We start from the raw sequence: 19473 nt of genomic DNA on the forward strand, positions 1-19473 counted from the left end.
AAAGTGACTTCAAAACCTTGCTAATATTTCTTTTCTGGCACTGTAGGAAAGCATGAGGTGATTTATTATGCCTGTGACTGCTGTCATCTACCAGATTCGTGTATCTACCAAGGAACACCTAGAGACCTGTGTCTCATATCCATGTAATTAGATATCCTGAAGTTCCAACCAGCTCCAGATTTCTCTGAGGCCACATAGAGAAAGGCTAAGAAAGGATCTATTTTAAAATGCCATTCTTCTCTCACACAGTTCAGGGAAAAAAATTGTTTTTAAAATGGTGCTTCTAGTGTAAAAGTAGGTAAGTTACTTACAAGATAAACTCTTCCTTCCAAAAGGGATGTGCAGCATTTTTGGCTACAGAGCTGGAAAACTTCTGCATAGGGTCATTCAACTGAACTATACACACAAGGTCTGTGCTGCCTGTAAGGGCAAGAAAAATCAACAGCCAGTTATTAATGCTTGCTGTCACCAAGAGCCCACTGACTGAAAAGAAACCCCCACTCCTTGCACACTGCACTCCTGAACAGACTTCTCCAGACACTTTCTCACCCTCCCACAGAATAAATGCCTTCCCTTGGCACATTCATGGCAAAGGTCAATGTTGCATCACTGCTGTCTTATGAGCCACCCTACACACTGTGAAACATGACAGCCCAATTTAAATCCTGCCATGAAGCAACAGAGTGCAGGCATAAAACCAGCCAAGAAGATGGAGAGATAATAAAAAAAAAAAAAAAAAAAAAAAAAAAAAAAAAAAAATAGAGTGAGCAGGTGATGATGTGTGTGAAGCAGGGAGGGAGTAAAGTTGCTTTTAGCTGTTTTTAAAAAAACCCAGAAGTTTCTAAAGTTCCTCCTGGCCACAGTCACAGTGGTTTATTTGGACATGAAAATAAACTTTTTTTCTGCTGGCAAGTGACTGATGACAGCAGTGCTAATTCACAATGCTTTGTGCACTGTGGTTTTTAACAAGTTTTAAAGCACTGCTGCAGACTTATCTCTGCCTTGATCTCGGAATCTGATAGTGCTGCAAATTGGCATATTAAGAGTAGTTATACTGCTGCTCCAAGGGGAAGTAGTTTGCCAGATTTGTTCCTCTTAAAACAGTTTCTTTACTATGGCTTTCACAGCATCAGAAATAATGTAATCCCAGACTTCCAACACATCAAGGAAAGCAACAAAAAGCTCAGCACTGACTGTGTGCAAAGCAAACAGAAGATGCTGCCCCCAGTTCTCCAGAAGAATCTGGGTCTGTGTTTGCCATGAGCAGCTCTCAGTTGTTCTCTGGGGATGATTTGGATCAGCCCCATCTCAGGCACAGAGGCAGCCTGGGCCTGGCAAGGTGATTAGAGGAGACAAAGCACTGTGTACACACAGCTTATTTGGGATCCAAGCTGACCCCAGAGTAAGTAGCTGAGCTGCTTTCCCAGGGGCTGAGCCTGAGTTGATGGTTTCTGCTCACCCAGCCGTGTGTCCCTGCAGCCTGGTCCTGCTGCCATGTCCCCAGCACAGGGCAGGGACCAGCAAGCCCTGCCTGGAACTGCACCTGAGCCACAAAACAACTGGGTACTGCAGCTTTTCTGCCCTGGACACCCTGCTGTCAACAATTCACTACTTCTGCCTTAGCAGCAGAAAACACTTTTGCCCTAAATGATGCCCTGCAGAGCATGTAGTACAAAATCTACTGATCTTTGTTTACACACACAAACTAAGGAGATAAAAACAGGCACAGCCCATAAGCAGAGACCAGTTCTGCTACTGGCTATTCACCAGCTGAACTAAAATATCTGCAGGAGAGGCAGAGCTCCTATAAACCCTGTCAGTATCCATCAATCATCCATGGTTTCATCAGCACAGCCAAGCTGCTCCTCCCTAGCCCCCTGTGCAGGTTAGCCTGAAATACTGCACAGTTCCATGCAGCCCGAGTTCCAACAGTATCATTCATTATTACAAGGCAAGGCCAGGAAAAGGGAAGGGAATATTAATTAAAAGTCAACAAGCTATGTCCAGAAGCCAGCAGCTTCCCAGCTGTGCAGGATTCCCACTGGATTTCAAGTGTACCAGTTAAACCCCATTATGAAGCTTTACTTCTCATACTCAGTTCCAAATATTTACACTCTGGGAGCTGCTGGGGAACCAGCAAAATTCCCTCCATCTCCTGTTAGAATAGAAAATGGGGATTTTGCCTCCCAACATCTGTGTTCCCAGAGCAGAGCACATGAATTGTCTCTTTTTCCTCTCATTCTTAGGGAAGGTACAGTGATTCTCAGAGGGTGAATCTTCTGTTCTATGCACACAAAAGTATCTCATCTCATGAGCAAGGCAAAGTGACCCAATCTTTTGGAAAAGTTCAGTTTGCACAATGAAATTGTAGAGTAATAACAAATCACAGAATGGTTTGAGTTGGAAGGGACCTTAAATATCATTTAATTCCAAACCCCCTGCCATGGGCTGGGACACTTTGCACTAGACTGGGTTGCAGTTGCCAGCATAATTTTATTGCAATAGGACATTTCCCAGCCAAGAGTTCCAGAATTGCTTTAAAAATAATTTGTTGGTTTGTTGGGTTGTTTTTTGTTGGTTTGTTTTTTTTTTTTAAGAAGCTCTGCAGATATTTTTAGGGAGATCATTTCCAACCAGAATGAGTGAAGCAGCATTATGCAAGACTCAAGGGCAGAAACCCTATTATATCTAACTGAAAAAAAAAAAAAAAAAAAAAAAAAAGGAGAGAGAGAACAGCAAATAGGATATATTTATCTAAAACTACTGCCTTGCCCAATTTAGCAGCCACAAGCTTCCATTAAAAATGCTGTTACAGAATTGTTCAGTGGCCATAAATAACGGAGCCTCCAAATCTGTATTTCCTCTGACAGAATCTGAGCTGTGCCTGCACATGCCTCCATCAGTGACAGAGATGTGCCTGCACCTGAAGAAGTTTGAGTACTTGCAAGAGAGGCCTGATGCTGCTTTCCAAACCCAACACTAACTTCACTAAGCAGTGACCTCTTTTTTGGCTTCATTCTCCACTTGCAAAAAAGGCACCTTCTTCCTCTACCTGCAGAGGTACTTCATCAGAGGAAAATGTCCTTGACAACAAAAAACTCCATCTTTCAGGAGTTTCTAATACAGGAGGAGAGTTGGGTACATCTGCAAATCACTCAGAAGTAAAGAAAAAAAAAAAAGTAACATTGAATCAAGCCAAATGTCATTGCCAGCAGCTAATGGAGAGTTGGATTTGAGCCCCTCATCTTGGCTACAGCCAAAGTGAGAACTTTTAGAAATTAAAACTGAAAGCCAGAAAATAATCATCCAGCTTTACACACGTGGTCATTTCAATCTGTTTTCAGCCATGATGGATTTCAGTACAGGAAGAACAAGATGTTTAAATACTCAAATAAACTAAAATATACATTAAGTCAGCACTGGTACAGGTTGTCCAGAGAAGCTGTGGCTGCCCCATCCATGGGAATGCTCAAGGCCAGGCTAGATGGGGCTTTGAGCAACCTGGGATGATGGAAGGTGTCCCTGTGTTGCTAGAGGACACAAAAGAACTACATTCACCCATCAAGCTGAGAAGTGAGAAGAGAAAGTTTATTATGATTTGGGGTTTTTATAGGGTTTGGAATTTGTTCAGCGATTGGGGGATGAGAGTAAACACCTCTCTGACCCCAGTGGTCAACTTAGAAGTCTATCAATTTGTCCTTCCCCCTGGAAAAAATGTGTTGTTTACAAAATATCAGTCTTTGTTTTTGTTACAAGCCTGAAAAAACTCCAGTAAAAATGTGAAACAATCAGAAGGCTGAAAAATCAAAACAACATCCCTGCCCATGGCAGGGGTGGGTGGAATGAGATGAGCTTTAAGGTCCCTTCCAACCCAAACTGCTCTGGGATTATACAAAGTCAATTTCTCAGAATAACAACAATTTGTTAAACGTCCTTTTGAGAGCAGGCTGTAACCCAGAAGTTCCACATCCTCACACCTGAAAAGAGAGTAAAAAAACCCCAACCCCAGGGGAGCAGCAGCCTCTGGGCTGTGTTACCTGCAGCACGGAGATCGCTCAGCTCCGCCGCGATGTTCCTCACCAGCAGCTTCAGATCGTGAGCCCGGGGAGGTTTGGGAGGACTCGTGCCCTGAGGGAGAAGGCTCGTGTTCTGTACATTCTGCAAAAGGCAACCAGGACAAGGGGCACTGTGCCCATGCCAGCACCAAACCCTCGTGTCACACAGGGCTGGGCCACCAACACTGTCGCGATTTACGACATGAAAGAGCTACGCTCAATTGTCAGGTTGAAGTGAGGGAAAAATAGGGAAGTTTATTATGATTTGGGGTTTAAATAGGATTTGGAATTTGATCAAGGACTGGGAGATGAGAGGAACACCTCTGTGACTCTAGTGGTCAAACCAGCAGTTCATCACAAGGAGGAATGAAAACAATCTACTTTGTCCTTCTCTTTAGAAAGAATGTTGTTTACAAAAATGTCAGTATTTGTTTATGTTTAAATTGTGAGAAAGCTCCAATAGGACTAGGAACAATCAGAAGGTTAAAAATCAGGGTGACACAACACAGCCACAGGGGAGGTGTGACCACAGAGCCTCCACTGCCACGGGCTCTGCTGCTCTAAACGTGTGTCCCAGCTGGTTCTTGTCACTGAACACTGTTAAATTTACTCATTTGTGAGCCATGAATGTGTAACAAAAGCACTAAGCAGAAGGACACTTCTCAAAAGATTTTGGAAGGAATGAGGCTTACCTGAACCTCCTTTGCATCTGCAGGCCTCACACTCAACACTACAGATGGAGAAGCTGAGCTGAAGAGGTTCTTCAAGACATCTCTGAGTGTTTCAGATATTGCACATGTCCCTGCTGTCTGTCCCTATGAGGAAACAAACAATCAGCCTTCTCCAAACTCAGAAAGAAGTTCAGGCAAAAATGAATTTGGTATACACCTAAACCACCAAAGCCATCAAACATTAGCTTTGTCAGAGAGAGACACGTGGTTTCTGCTGCCAACAACAATTTAACAACAGACCATGCAAAGAATTACTTTTAAATTTCTCCACTATGCATTGAAGGAAAGCTAGAATTAAACACTGAAAAATTCATGCTGTTCTGAGAGTTAGGAAGGCACAGCTGTTATCCACAAAACCAGGAGTTTCTTCACACAGTTTTTATCCTGTGATGGTGTTTTAAAGTCTCTGCACTGCTCTGTACTCCCCTGAGAGAGCAGATCAGGTCATCAGATAAGCAGATCGTTCCACTGAGTTAATGGGAGTTATGCCAGCTTGCAACAGCTGAGAAGTAGCTAATCCTGTGCTGCACTGAAAACAAACATTACAGCATCTCCTGGAGGTCTTCTACCTTGCTGGAAAGTGCAGTGTATGGACAGAGTCGTGCTGCTCTGGGGCACTGAGCTGTAGTTTGCCCATAAAAAAAAAAATCTCATGGACATCTGTGCTCAGCACCACAACCCCTGAGGAGTCAGAACACAGCACAGATTTTGTGTACACACATGTAGGTTCACAGGATTAATTCTAAGGTGTATGAAGAGGGTGAACTGCCCTCCCTGTGCTCCTGGAGAATGCCTGCTTCTCACCGCATGCTCCTTAGGAATTTTCTTCTGCTCAGTTACCTACAGGACATGGGTTTTTAAATCAAGCTGTCCCAGAAAGGACAGTCTCAAACCCAACAGCTCTGAAATCTAAGTGAGGTTTCTAAAGGAAAGACTGAAGCAGGAGACAAAGATCTGACCTAAAAAGAGGACCCATCCATCTTTTCTCACCTGATATCACACTGAGAGACTTCACTGATGTGCACCTTGCTCAACAGGTCAAACAAACAGAGTGGGAGGAACAGCCCTTTCCCACCTCCACAGGTGTTACAGAAACATTTAGGGGGGTTCACAAAAAATCCCAGGAATGCTGTGTACAGAAATCCTGTTTTACTGCCTTCTTACCTAACTGGGCTTTGATGACATGTTCAAAACATACAACAGCATTGGCCAGTCCCACAAAAATGTGCTGTATTTACACCATGTGCCCTCAAATAAACATCAAGGAAGCACATAATACTCATTCACTTTAATAAAGATCATAGTAAATTATGCTTTTTAAAGCCTCAGTAACAGCAATTTCATTACTTAAGTTACTTAAAGAGGTAGATAAATTGTGGTTAGTCTTCATTGTTTTGGAGGTAATTTCCCTCCCCTGCTCTTACCTAAATTGTAAAATCCCAGTTGCCTCTTGTGCTTTGCCATCAGCCTAATGTGACATCTGTTATTTCACAGTAACAACAGCAATCTCAGTCATTGGACTTCTGTTCATAGGTATTTGCTGTTGTTTCCATAGTTATTTGGAAAGAAGATTGATTAAAGAGCCTCCTGTCAGCTCTGCCTCATTTTTAGCCAGCCTTTTTTTGGAAAGTAACTCTCCACCACAACTCCCTCCACAAGACAAGCCATAATGGCTTAACTGCCACCCCAAAATGATCAAGACAACAGAGTTTCACTTTGGGGTGAACACCACAGCCAGCCTGGGGCACATCAGCACATTAAATCACCTTGTTTAAATCCAAACCCTACCAGCAGCCAGGTTGCCAAACACAAGTCAGGTCCACCCAGCCATTACCAAGAGAAAATGGGTTATTATACCCAGTGTGATGTCAAAACCACTGTGGAGATAACCACAAGTAATTAAAGGTGTTTATTTGTACACACAGTGTTGCTTCTGAAAGAGAAAGAAAACAAGACACAAAAGCTGACATTGAAGTTTAGGTGCTGCAGCAATTTCTGAGGTGTAGCTTGCTCACAGGTTTTAGCCCTTTGTTTATTGCCTCTCCTCTTCCCTAAGTGCTAACACAAACTTCAAAGTGAAAATAAAGTCCTCTAACGACTGAAGAACTTAACAGGCTCATTCTGAAGATGCAGGCAAAGCAGAACAGGTGCAACTCGGCAAAGCTGGACTTGGGCACCTCTCAAAAAGCTGATTGTGAAGTCCAGTGACTGCAGCAGAGTCATCTGTGTTTGTCAGGAAGGATTTAATACTTAATGACTGTTCAAATGTGGATAGTCAACATGCCACCCCAGCATATGAAGGTAATTTCCATGCTATGTGTGCATAGTAAAACTAACATTAAAACACACTTCAAAAGGCTTGTCTCTCTTTAGTTATGAGTTTCACATTTTTATAGACAAAAGCTGTGGTAATAAATCATTACAATCATAGCTTTCTCAGTACAAGTCTTTAGAAGCAACTCTACAATAAACTTATTTTTTAATGAGGCCTTCAGTCAAGAAAACAACTTCACAAAACACAAACAAGTCCTCCCCCACACTTTTAAGAAGCACTTAAATCACCACGTTTGTGCCAAAAATAAAAAAACTGTGAAGAGCCAAAGGCAGAAGAGAATCCCAGACAAGATGAAACTCTTGCAGGGGATGTCCCAATGAATCAGTGCTCATACACAAAGACCAGGTGCAATTCCAAAAGCATCAAAATATTTTTAGATCATCCATCATTGCCTTAAATAACTGTATTTTTCACAGCTGTTTCTGATCTATTGTTGCCAGATTTCAAAACTGATTTAAATTAGGGAAGGAGCAATGTTTTAACTGCTTTGATGGAAATACCATTATAACTGGGGGTTTTTTTTATTATTTTTGAAGTGTTCTGAGAGAAGATACTTAGGAACAGACATTTTTCACACGTTGAATTTGGATGAAAGATGTTTGAAAAGTCATTTGTCTGCCAAATACAGACTCGTTTCAGTAATCCTGAGAGGTGCTGCTGGATTTCAGAGATGTAGGGGCTTGACAGATGATCCATGGCAGATGCTTTTGGACACCACATTTTGGACCATCTGCTCTACCATTACAACAAATAAAATGTATTGACTGACCTCCTGCACTGCTGGCTGGATTTCAAAGTTGATTTCATCGGTGTTAATGAGCAACCACTCAACTTTGACATCATCTCCTTTGTCTTTCACATAGAGCTGAAGCTGTGGAGAGGAAAAGAGTTATTGTAGAAGTGTTGTGGTGTCCTGTAAGGAAATTGTAGGTCAACCTCCATGCTAAGATTCAGCACAGGACGAATGACAGCAGTTTCTGAATAAGTAGCTTCAAAGTGACACTCTAAGGAGGCAGAAGTTGCTTAAGTTTTGAGAGTGCATGCCAGTTAAAAAAGGGAATTGCTCTAGACATCCAGGTAGTCTACCCAACATGCTATTTATCCCCAGTCTCCTGAAGAGGCAGCCTAATTTCTGTATTTACCACCTGCCCCAGAGGGCAAACAAAAGGAAGGGAAGAGAGAACAACACTTCAGACTTTACCTGCAGGTGGACTGGGGACAGCTTCACAAAATATGACTGAGCTTCGGCAGCTGCGGGTGGAGAGGCTGAGACAGCAACGAGGAATTTAACAGAATCTCCCACAACATTGCAAGAAACCACCTGGAAAAAGAGGAGGGGAAACGAAGGGGAAAACTAATTAATCTTCAGAAGGTCTGGTGGAGGCAAGAAAGAAAATAAAAGAAAGGCATTTAAGCCAGCAGAATTATGCTAAGTTGCACAGGTGGGAAATTTCTAAGCAATGTCATTCATGTTCCCACCTCCTTCTGCACATTCTTCTAAAATCACATAGTTCAAGTGCTCAAATCTGTACATGAGATTTAATACCTGCAAATTATGGCATTTCCCTAAATTGCTTTTGCATTGTTACCTAATTGAAGAACTCCTTGCCTGACAAGGGCTCCTTTCCATTTCACAGATCTATGTATCAAAAGCTCCAAGAAGGCAAAGATGTTTGTTCTTCTGCTCTAAGTAGCCTACAACAGGACAGCTGATTTACCACACAATCTTTGCTTTACTGGCATCCTACAAATGTGAAACTTCGGTATAAACCTGCTGCTACAGCAGAGGATTCTGTCTGAGTAATTGCAGCTCTCAGTGGGATAAGAAGGAGCAGGAGGCTTTAAGAATTTATTCAAGCCTTTGACCAAACTAAGAATGGCCCTGAAATGTGGTAACAAAGCCAAACGTCTGGGAAAAGTCTGAGTGCCACTTGACTGCAATACACTTTTATGAGCAGTAATTTAACTTGTTATCACGCTGAGTTTGTAAACAGTGGACAATTTTTGCTCCCTCCCCTCTGCAAACTGCCTGAGCTGCCATGCAAAATTCCTGGAGTGTGCACAAATTCCTGGAGGGCTCCTGGCAGGCACAGAAAAGCCCATGGGGTGGAAGTCAGGAATTATTCATCACACCACAGAGGCATGTTTGTTTTGCAAACAGCTGTGCTGGTGGAGGAGAGCTGCTTGTCACCATCCCCTCTGTGGTTACTGTCCCCACAGCTCCTCACCCTGACTCAGGCACAGGGAACCAGGTCAATGCGATGCACAGACAAAGAATTCCCTGCAAGGTTTGGCTGACGAAAACTCTGCGTGGTGCTATTAAATTGTGTTTGTGCACTTACTGCTCCACTTAGGGGCACTGGAATTGAAGCTGAAAGCTTTGAAAGGAATCATGAACATCCTGGAAGATCCTTATCAGTCTCTCCTTAAATACATTTCATCTCCCTGGGCTCTCTGGGTACATTTTAAGAATGGCCAGGGCTTTATCAAGGGCTTGAGTACATCCATTAAGGTAGAGACTTAATTACAAAGGAGCAGGGGGTGGGGAGGTGGATATGACAAATAAAAATCCCAACCCCACCCACAAGCAGTAAGATTTGCCTTTCCAGGTTATGTCATTGCAAATCATAATTTAGAAGTGGACAAATGAGTTTTCCTCATCTCACCCTCTTCCCAAGGTCCAGATTCTTCCAGAAGTGATTTCTGACCTTAATCCCACACAAACAAGACCAACACGGTAAAATATAAATGATTTTTAATAGCTGACAAGAACAAAGAATCCAGCTGCTTGTTTTACTTGTAGCTGAGACAAAACACAGAATCACTCCTTTCATTCAAAGGAATGGATTGATACAGTGACTATTTAAAGACTTTGAAAAGGAAAAGGTTCTTCCCTCTTTTTTGAGGGGAGGAAAAAAGAATAGGTCTGATGCAAAAACTGCTGACACTTCCATATCCTAAATGCAGTTTTATCATCCATACATGGGGTTTTTTCCACACATCCATAGGAAGTTCAATGCATTCAGAACAAGTTGGACTTGCTGTACATGCAATGCAGAGCCATTCATCTGGAATTTCTGGATGTCCAAGAGGAAAGGTTGCCAGGTACATGGTTGATTAATGTTTTTAAAAGAAATAAAAGCGTGGCCAGGGAGTTGGTAGGTGAGTTTCGTGTGCCACTTGTTTCTTAATCATGTTTAATTCCAAGTAAAGGACGGAAACAGACACTGCAGGTGGTGGAACTTTCAGTTTTCTTTCTGCATTGTGTCAAGAGATGATAAATCAGTTTTATATATATATATTTTTACCTTTCATTTCAAAGCCCAGACCAGTGGAGTTTGGAGTTTTAATCTCCTTGATTAATTTATTTTCTGCCAATGCCATCTACTAAGCTCTACTCCCCCTCTGCCTCACCTTTACAAAAAAAAATAAACTGTGGCATTCATGTACAGCCACCTGTCAATTTTTAATCCAATCATCAAAAGGAGTGGTTCCATGTGTGTAAATGGAAAATAATATGTCTTTCTGTCAGGTGAATCCCTTTGTTCTGGGAGCAGGGTGGATGATGGAGTCAGAACACTGAGAGAAGCAGAACTCTGGGCTGGAATTTGAAGAGAAAGCAGCTTTGTTTTCATCCACGATGCTGCCACAAGTGGTGAAAAGGTGATTAAAGAGACTGCAACTGCTGCTTCCCTTGCTGAGTGACATTCCTTTAGAAGTGTGGCAGGTGATTTTGACAGACCCGAGCAGAAATATGTAGGCCACTTCCCCCATGGCAGGCACACAAAGAAAAACACTGAAATTTCCCGTGCTCTGCTCCTTTTCCCCTGCCTCATTCCAACCTGCTTCCTCAGATTCATTTTCTCTGCACAGATGAAGAGCTGGAGAAGGGAGGGCCAGGCAAAGCACCCCTCTCTGCTTGGCAGGGAGAGAAAGAGGAAGGATAGGTGTCCACAAGACAACAGAGGAACCTGGACTGACAGGAAGAGAATCCTCCTTCAATTTCATTTCTATTCCCTGTTCTCTCTCCACTCCCCTTACCAGAGACATCCCCAGTTATCAATCCTTTGTGTTTTAGAGTCTAGAAAACCTGACCACTTTTATAACAAACTGCTCTTTAAATATCAAGCCCAAAATCATCTGGGACCAGCTGATTCTGAACTCCCAGAGGGGTCACCCCCAGCTCCCTCTTGTGATGCTGCATCTGCACAAGACACATCTCCTAAATTAGCAGAAACTAATTAGGGTGAGGTGAAGTAGCAGCACAAAGAAACCAGGACCAAGGTATTTTCTCCCTCCAGCCCCTCCCTTGGCACCAACACCCTTCTCTCCATGTGCTTTGGGGATCTCCCATGGAAGGAGTTCCCAGCCCTTCCTCAGGTACCTTTGTGTCTCTGCTCCTCCTCAGTGCTCTGCCATCCCTCCCCACACACAGATTTTACTTAATCACCCCACTGCCAGGGTTATTCCTGCTGCTTCCAGCCTTTCCTCTTCATCCCTGACCTGATATCCTCAGGATGGGATGAGTTGCAGTGGCCAGAACTCCCAGACCTGGCTGGGCTCAGTTCTCCAAGTGCAAAACGCTGGCACCCAGCTCCACTGAGCTGCAGATGCTGCGACACAACTTGCTCACACATATTTAAAACTCTGAGTGAAATTATCCTAAAAACAATTCTCTTCCAGAGAAACAACCACAGGAACAAAGGAGACTGAAAAAGCTCCGTGGTTTGAGCAAGACTATTCTTCTGAGAAAGTCAAGTGTCCAAACTTGTGTACTCACAGCTATCAAAACCCTTCCCCTGCTTTGCCATCCCCCTCTGTATCCAGACTTTTTCCCTTTGTAGTTCCTCTGGACAGGTTTCAAAATCTGTTTTTCCTTGCTGAAGTAGCAGCAGAAGCTGCTTCATCTCAAGAAGCACCATGGTGCTCCTCACACATGGTGTCCTCTTGCCTTGAAGGTTTCAGTTTTGGCACTGGCACCCCATTAATTTGTGCATTACACATTCCCCCTTTCTTTACTCTTCCCTCCCCTCCTCAAGTGCAGCAGCAAGTTCCCTCCCTGAGCTTCCCTTCCCATTTTAGAAGGAAGTTCTGACAGCCCTGATGGGGAACATTTCCCTCACCTTCCCCAGGCCCTGACCACACCACATGTGTTTGTAAAACCCCCAGCAGGAAGGGCCTTGATTGCCTCTTTTGTTTGTTTTCTAGAAGGAAATTAGTTTTACTGCACTTGGTATTTACTTCCAGAAAGAGCAGGTTACTTGAGGTTACTCAGTAATATGTAAGTAATACAAATATTTAACATTTTCACAAGAAAATCAGAATTAACCATGAGGCAGCTACACAGTGAAAGTTGTCCTGATCTCAAAGTAAGATTTAGGACCCTGAAAATTTCCCCTGTGTCTCACAGGGTACTACTGTGAGAAGGCTCTTATTTTTGGCAGGGAAAACTCATCTTGTCAATGGCCACACAGACAGTTTGTGTGCTCAGCTTAAAACCTCACCACAAGAAAATTTTTCAAGTGAAAAACTTCTGCCTTTTGAGTCATTTGCACTCAGCTGTTCAGAAGGATGACATGATCTTGGTTACCAGAGCCAATCCCTTCATTTCTGGAGGGGGTTTCTCCAGCTTCTCCCCTGCTACTTCTTTACCCAAACAATTGACCAAGTGACCAGAGCAAATGAAGGGGAGATGACAAATGCAATGTCTAACCCAGGCACAGGCAGCTGTGGACTTTTAGGAGCCAGTATCAAATTGAATTTGCTTGTAAACACAGTGAAAACCTCAGACCAGTTTTCCCAATGGTAGTAAACACCACAGTGAAGGCAGGGAGAGGGATGCACTCAGTGCAGGAGAGAGAGTTTCCATGTCAGCAACAGAAACAAAGCAGAAGTTGATGGAACATGTGAATTTATCCACTCCTTTGAGACCAACACATTCAAATTCAAATAGGTGGAAAAAATGGGGAGTGAGGGAATAAAATAAACAAGCAGGGAGTACAAGGAGACAGGACAGGAAGAATTTTCAATCCACCTAATAAAGATCAAATGAACATCAAACAGTTTATATTTCAAAAAGGGGAATACAAATCAATACCAGCAATAGAATTGCTAGTTTGGCCTCACTATCATACAAGCCTTTCCAAACCATCTGAGACACAGCACAGCTGAAGACACAGAGACCAAGAGGAGACAGAAAACCCTGGGAGGGGTTTGCCAGTTTGTGCTGTGGTAGCTTGGAGAGTAATTCACTTGCAGAGACAGCTCAGCACCTCAGGGTGCTGAGGCTTCCCTGATCCTGGTGCCAAGCTGGCAGACGTGGCACAAGCCTGTAGGAGGCCCACACACATCTGCAGCAGCAGCTGGAAGCCAGGCAGTGCCAAAGCCAGGATCACCTCCAGTGAAGCAAACAAACCCCACCCTGAAGTCTTCCCTTGATAAAGCACTCAGTTCTGAAGAAGGTTAAATCATAACCTTGTCTTGTTTACTTCTGTAGGCTGGCCCCACTAACAATTAAGCGTCTACTCCATCATTCTCCCATTAGGGTGGACTGGGATGTTTGAAAGGGAGAGGACAGTACAGCCCAGCAGGGAGGTGAAAGCTGGAAACAGGACAACAAAGATTCTTTCAGGCACCAAACCTGTCACACAGGTAAAATCCAAAACACCTCAGGAGAAACCTGAGAGAAAAGGTGATGCTCAGGAAAGCAAGCTGGGAAGCAGCAACACAAAGGAGATCACACAGGAAAGCTGAAAGACCTTGAAAGGTAGGAGAGGAATGCAATACAAAATACTTAGAAGAATTAAATACTCAGTGTGTGTAAGAATTAACAACTACTGCTCACACAAAGGACAGCACCACAGGGAGAGAGACCTTGATGCAACAAGGCACTCACAGCATGAAGCAGCCACAGGAGATGCAGATTGCAGCCCAAAACCCCTCAGGAAAACACTTCCAGAGACAAAAAGAAGCTGCCTCTGTGAGACCTCACCTTTAGGGCTGTGTGGCCCTTCAGCCACCAAGTTCAAAAATATGGATTTAATTGGAGCTGCTGCTGAGAATGGGGGTATAGGAGAGATTTAGGAGCCAGGACAGCATTGTAAAAGGAGATTTAAGGAGCAACTTATGTAGGCAAGCTAAACAAAAGCTGGAAGGAAATATAATCCCTTCATAATACATTTACTGACAGCAAGCACCGTAGAAGAAGAGTAAACACTTTAGGAAGAAGGGATTATATTAGTGCAAAAACTAAAAAAAAAAAAAAAAAAAAAAAAAAAAAAAAAAAAAAAGCCAAGGAAAAAATCTCCACAGGCCATAATTCCACCTAGGCTTGTAAAAAAAAAAAAACAAAAAACCAGTCACTAAAGCAGCAAAGATCTGGGGTGGCTTTTGAATCAAAATGGGGAGTTAAAAGACAACAGGAACTGTACATCACGGTCAGGGTAGCTCACCCCACCAAAAATAATCAGAAATAAACACATGTACATAACTAGGAATGGTCCCAGTTAGGAGTGCAGCAGTGACACTAAAGGAATGGCACTCTGAAGGAATTTTACCCCTTTCCATTTAAGCATGAAGCAGAAAAAGAAGGGAGACTTCTGTCACAGCCTGCTCCATCCAATCCCTCTGTGCCAAGTCCACAGCAAGAGAATCCTCCTTCTCGTTGCCTTTTTTGTTGCTGTTTCTGTTGTGAAGTTCAAGTCCTCTGGAAATAGCCTGCACTAATGGAAAGGCTGGCAGAAAAAAAGCTAATACCAAGAATATTTCTAATGCTTACTTAATTAAAACAAAACAACCAACACCACACAATGAAAACGGGCCACTTCATTCTATATATTTAGGCTCTGGCCCAGAATTGGAGTGAAGGCAACACACAAATAGGGGCTTTATCAAGGGGCAGTGTGGTGTAACCTTCAGCCACAGAGCAGCTCTGTTCCTGTCACCACAGCCTGAGAAGCGGCAGCATTCCAACCAGCACTGCACTGAGCAGCACACACCAATGTCTGCCAGAACTTTTGAGTTTGGGCAAGCTGCAGAGAGAGATTTCAATTTCACATGCAAACATTAAGAGTTTGAAGAGGATGGGGAAAAAAGAAAACACTTTAAAAAAAAAAAAACAAAACAAAAAAAAAACAACATCAAAAACCAAACACCCTTGGTATTACCTCAGGAAATATAAGACACAGTTATCATATAAGAGAACTCCTGAGGTGTTTTGAGAAAAGTATGCATTTAAAGGAGAAGGAAAAGTAGCTACCAGACTGCCACTCTAAGGTTATTATACCCTATAATTCAAATAAATATTCAGCTTGTACCTTAACTGAAGGAGTAAGAATGACTCAGAGAACTTTTCCCAGCAGCTGTGCACAAGACTATTGAAATTGAGTTTTGACACAGTTCAGAAGAACTCAGTGTTTGAAAGCAAACCTGTTTTATTCCAATGAATTTTAAAACGTGCTTCTGTTGGTCTAAGCTGTTTTGAAAGCACTTCAGATTTCTGTCTGCACTCTAACACCTCCATTAAGATGCTGGAATGGCTCAACCCAGCCCTGCCTGTCCCTTCCAGCAACATTTCAGACACTGCACTGCAAGACACCAGTTTGTTTTTTTTTGTGCTGTTATTTGCCAGCTTTTATTTGCAGCAGCTCTCCCTCGGGTCCTGGCTTCACACATGACACAGCACATCACTTTCAGACCTGGCAGTGCCCTCTCCTCACAATTTCCCATCGTGGCATCTTCCAGTGGCACAGAATAACACTTGTGCCAACCCCACAGCCCTACCAAGTCCAGTCTCTCCAGCCCCACCGGCCATGGGACCGAAATAATTTTTTAAAAAAAGGGAGAAAACAAGTACACAAACAGCCTTTACATGTTAATAACAATCCCCAGCTGCCACCAGCCAGGGTGTGCCTCTCAGTTGTGTATCAGGCAGATAAGCATGCATAGTTTTCAAAGGAATCATAGTAGAGCTGTTTAGCATCTAAATCAGACTGAGCAAAAGCAAAATAACAAAGCAAAACTAAAAGCAAAGCATTAGGCTAATTCGATGCAGGTGCCTAATGTAACCAGTACTTACAGTCACTAGGACAAAAATGCAGGAGCTATCATTGCTAGCAAACATATATAGATTTTTTTTCCCTTTTAATGCATTTTTATTGTTCCAAGAGCCACGTTCTGCCTTATTTTCATTTCACAGGCACTGAACCACCTTTCCTCTATTTGCAGTGGGAGAGGAGGAAGGAAATCACTTGCTCCTCACTGAATACAGGGTCCAGCAGAGTCAGGACTTCACCCTCAGGACTCTGCACCTGTCCCACGGATCCTTACTCAGCTCCCACTTAGGAAACAAACCTGTCATCAGCCACACAAACAGCAAGAGGCAGACAAAGAGGTTTGCCTGTCCCAGGAGAGAAATTTCTTCCTTCTCAATGAAGTTCCCACAGCTCACTTCAGCAACAGGATGGGGAACCATCATCAGGACTGTGGAGGTGGGGGAGAGAGCTGCTCCATGACTAAAAACTTGGCATAACCCTGGTTATTGTGGATTTGGGGGAAGCCCTGGAGCACATCCTGCTCACAAGGTGCAAAAGCAGTGAATCAGTGCAGAGAGTCTGCACAGGTTCTTTAGAGAGGCAGCCTCTTACCTGCCTCGACAAACACAGGTCAAGGGTACAGATCTGTTGACAAATAAAACGTCCACTGATACTAACAAGGATTTCCTGACCCAAAGTACACTGAAAGTTTACCTTTTCTCCAGCTGACTTTACAATACTGGTAACTTCTTTAACTGCTAGCTCCAGTGGTTCTTCTGGGTCATCTTCCTCAAATGTGAGCAACTGAGAATCCTAAGAAACAAGAAAAAAAAGAAGCATTTTTAGGTGACGAACCCATCATCTGAAAACACGTGATATAAATGCACTGCTAGTCAAGTTCTTGGAATTGCAAATGCACGACAAAACTTCCATGTATTAATTGTGTGACACCTCATTACATAATACAGGGTAGAGCCTGAAAACATATACTTAGGACATAACTATGGGCCTAATCATAACTCATCTTTCCCTGTAGTAGAATATCAAGGTACACAGTGCAGAGCCAAGTCCATGAGCAGCAACAGGGCTCGGTGAAACTGCTGTTCTTCAGCAAAGATTTATCAGTGCTGTAGTTTGAAAAGGCATGTTTGGTTTGGCCCACTAATACAGCTGCAGTAGGCTCTGCCAAAACTAAGAAAACCCAAATATCATCTTGCAGAGGTGAGGAAAGAAGCCTTCCCCTGCCCAGCCCTCCTCATCAGGGAAGGCAGACAGTGATGACAGCCACTCCATCCTCACAGAGACAGCAAGGCAAAGGCAGCCTTTGGGCACTGAGGTCATACCTTCAGAAGCACCAGCACTGCATTCTTCACCTGCTACACACACTGAGCACTCAGCCCTGCTTCCCTCATCACCCCAGGTTGTTTTGCAGGCAGGAATTTCATCAGGTTGGGGCTGCTGACATTGTTTTGGGAGGCTGACAGCAGGAGTGATGCCACGCTGTGGTGCCAGGTGCTGAATCCTGGCTCCAGCTGCTCACCTGGGCAGGGAAGGGTGAGCATGTCCCTGTCCAAGGGGCTTTCTTTCCCTCTGCTCAGGCACGGGAAGCTGCCACTTGTGTCTGGTTACTTTCAGTTCCCAGCACCTGTGCTCGAGCTGTCTGGACCCTTCTCTTACAAGTGCAGGGCAAACCAACCCTCATTTCTTAGCACAACCCACTCTTTTCCCAACCAGACTGTGCGATTTGAAAGGGCAGATAAAATATTTTCTTTCTGCTGCCCAACTTACAATCGTATTTGGAAAGTGTTAATTTTTATTCCTTATCTTTCACACACACATGTTGCCCCACTCTTCCTTCTCCCCCAGCCCGCTCCCTGACATGTAAGAAGGAACCTCTTACGTCTAAGACACACGCAAATTCAGAGACCTGGGGACACGCCACTTCCTATTGCTTATCCCCAGCATTTCACACCGACGCGACAAGAGTTCAGTCCTCGGGATAAGGAAATCAGCTTGCCACAGCCTCAGCTCACCTCCTCACCTCGGCGGGCATTCCATCACAGCCCAGCGCGCAGGATGCCACACTGCGCCTTTTCCAGGATTGACAGGTCGGGATGGGAAGAAACAGCACCACGATTTGTGCATCAACCCTGAGCCGGGTTACAGGCACTGACCAAACCCTGAGCATCCCATCCAAAGGGCTGGGAAACCACCAGCCCTCGGAGTTCCAGCACACACACACAGGGCCTCAGGCAGACGGGGGAAGCCCAGCTCTGGGAATTATTTGCCGAAGGACGGGCCGCAGGCCCAGGCCAGGAAGTTTCCATTGTTTCCTCCTCCCCACGCCCGAAACAATGTTATCGGCGGAGAGAACCCCTGCCAGGGGCTGCGGGGTCGGGGCTTTCCTTCCTCCCCATCCTTCCCCGGCTCCCCGTGTGCCCCCTCCGGGCTCCCTGCCGCAATCCCTGCCGGGCAGACACACGTGGAAATAAATACACACACACACGGAGGGACATCAACACACCCCGCACATCCCTGCGGCAAGTCCCGGCGTTCCTACAGCCACGTCCCGGCGCGATGTCTCACGGCCGGGAAAAGCGCCGGCCCCATCCCTGCGGGCACGGCGGAGCCTCTGATGGGGCATCCCCCATCCCTTCCCTCCTTCCCACCCATCCATCCCCACCTGCATCCCGGCACTCACCGCCTGCGCTCGGAGCGCCGCCACCCAGGCCCGGCGCCACTGCCGCCTCCAGCTGCCCCGCGACAGCGCCCAGGCCAGCGCCGAGCCGCCCTCCTCGAGCAGCTCGTCCCGCTGCACCGGGGGGGCGGCAGCGACAGCGGCCACCGGCGGAGGAGGAGACGGGCGGCCCCTCCTCAGCGCCAGCAGCGCGTACTGCACCAGGTACACGGCCAGCGTGGCCAGCGCCGCCACGAAGAGGGCGACCAGCGCGCCCCAGCGCAGCTCGGCCAGCCCGCCCGGCAGCCACGCCATGGTTGACCATAATGGGGCCGCGGGTCCCGAGCGCTGCAAGGCGCGGCCGGCGGGCAGCGGCCCCAGCCCCGCGCTGCGCTCGCTCGGGCGCTCGCTGGACCCGCGGGCGCCGGCGCAAGGCACCGGCTCTGCCCGCCCGCGCCGGGACGCGCGGCGCTGCCCCGCCCGCACACGGCGCAGTCCCCGCCCCGGGGCGGTGGAGAAGGGGCCTGGCCCCGGCCGCAGGCACGGACACGGCTCGCCCTGGTGGCTCCCGGCCAGCGCTGCCCGAGCGGGGGCGGTGACCGGGGGTGGAGGGGTTTGCGAGGCCACCATCATAGTGGGGATG

At 45.4% G+C, this 19473-nt stretch overlaps 1 protein-coding gene across 2 annotated transcripts in view; it reads right to left on the reverse strand.

Moving 5' to 3' along the window:
- The window catches only part of C2CD2 (C2 calcium dependent domain containing 2), a 32642-nt gene extending 13409 nt beyond the window's left edge, over positions 1–19233 (reverse strand). Inside the window, exons 1-7 of one of the 2 annotated variants that reach the window (XM_083855084.1) lie at positions 18855–19233; positions 16868–16966; positions 8323–8442; positions 7891–7992; positions 4748–4870; positions 4038–4128; positions 312–420 (exon numbers count right to left, since the gene is read on the reverse strand). In XM_083855084.1, coding sequence (XP_083711210.1) covers positions 312–420; positions 4038–4128; positions 4748–4870; positions 7891–7992; positions 8323–8442; positions 16868–16966; positions 18855–19145 — 935 coding nt within the window. In that variant the 5' untranslated portion in view covers positions 19146–19233. Of the gene's footprint in view, positions 1–311; positions 421–4037; positions 4159–4747; positions 4871–7890; positions 7993–8322; positions 8443–16867; positions 16967–18854 lie in introns of both variants that reach the window. The other variant, XM_083855083.1, reaches the window with a different exon arrangement.
- Positions 19234–19473: the final 240 nt, after the last annotated feature.

This window comes from Zosterops lateralis (genome assembly GCF_965231275.1).
Source record: "Zosterops lateralis genome assembly, chromosome: 2".
NCBI lineage: Eukaryota > Metazoa > Chordata > Aves > Passeriformes > Zosteropidae > Zosterops > Zosterops lateralis.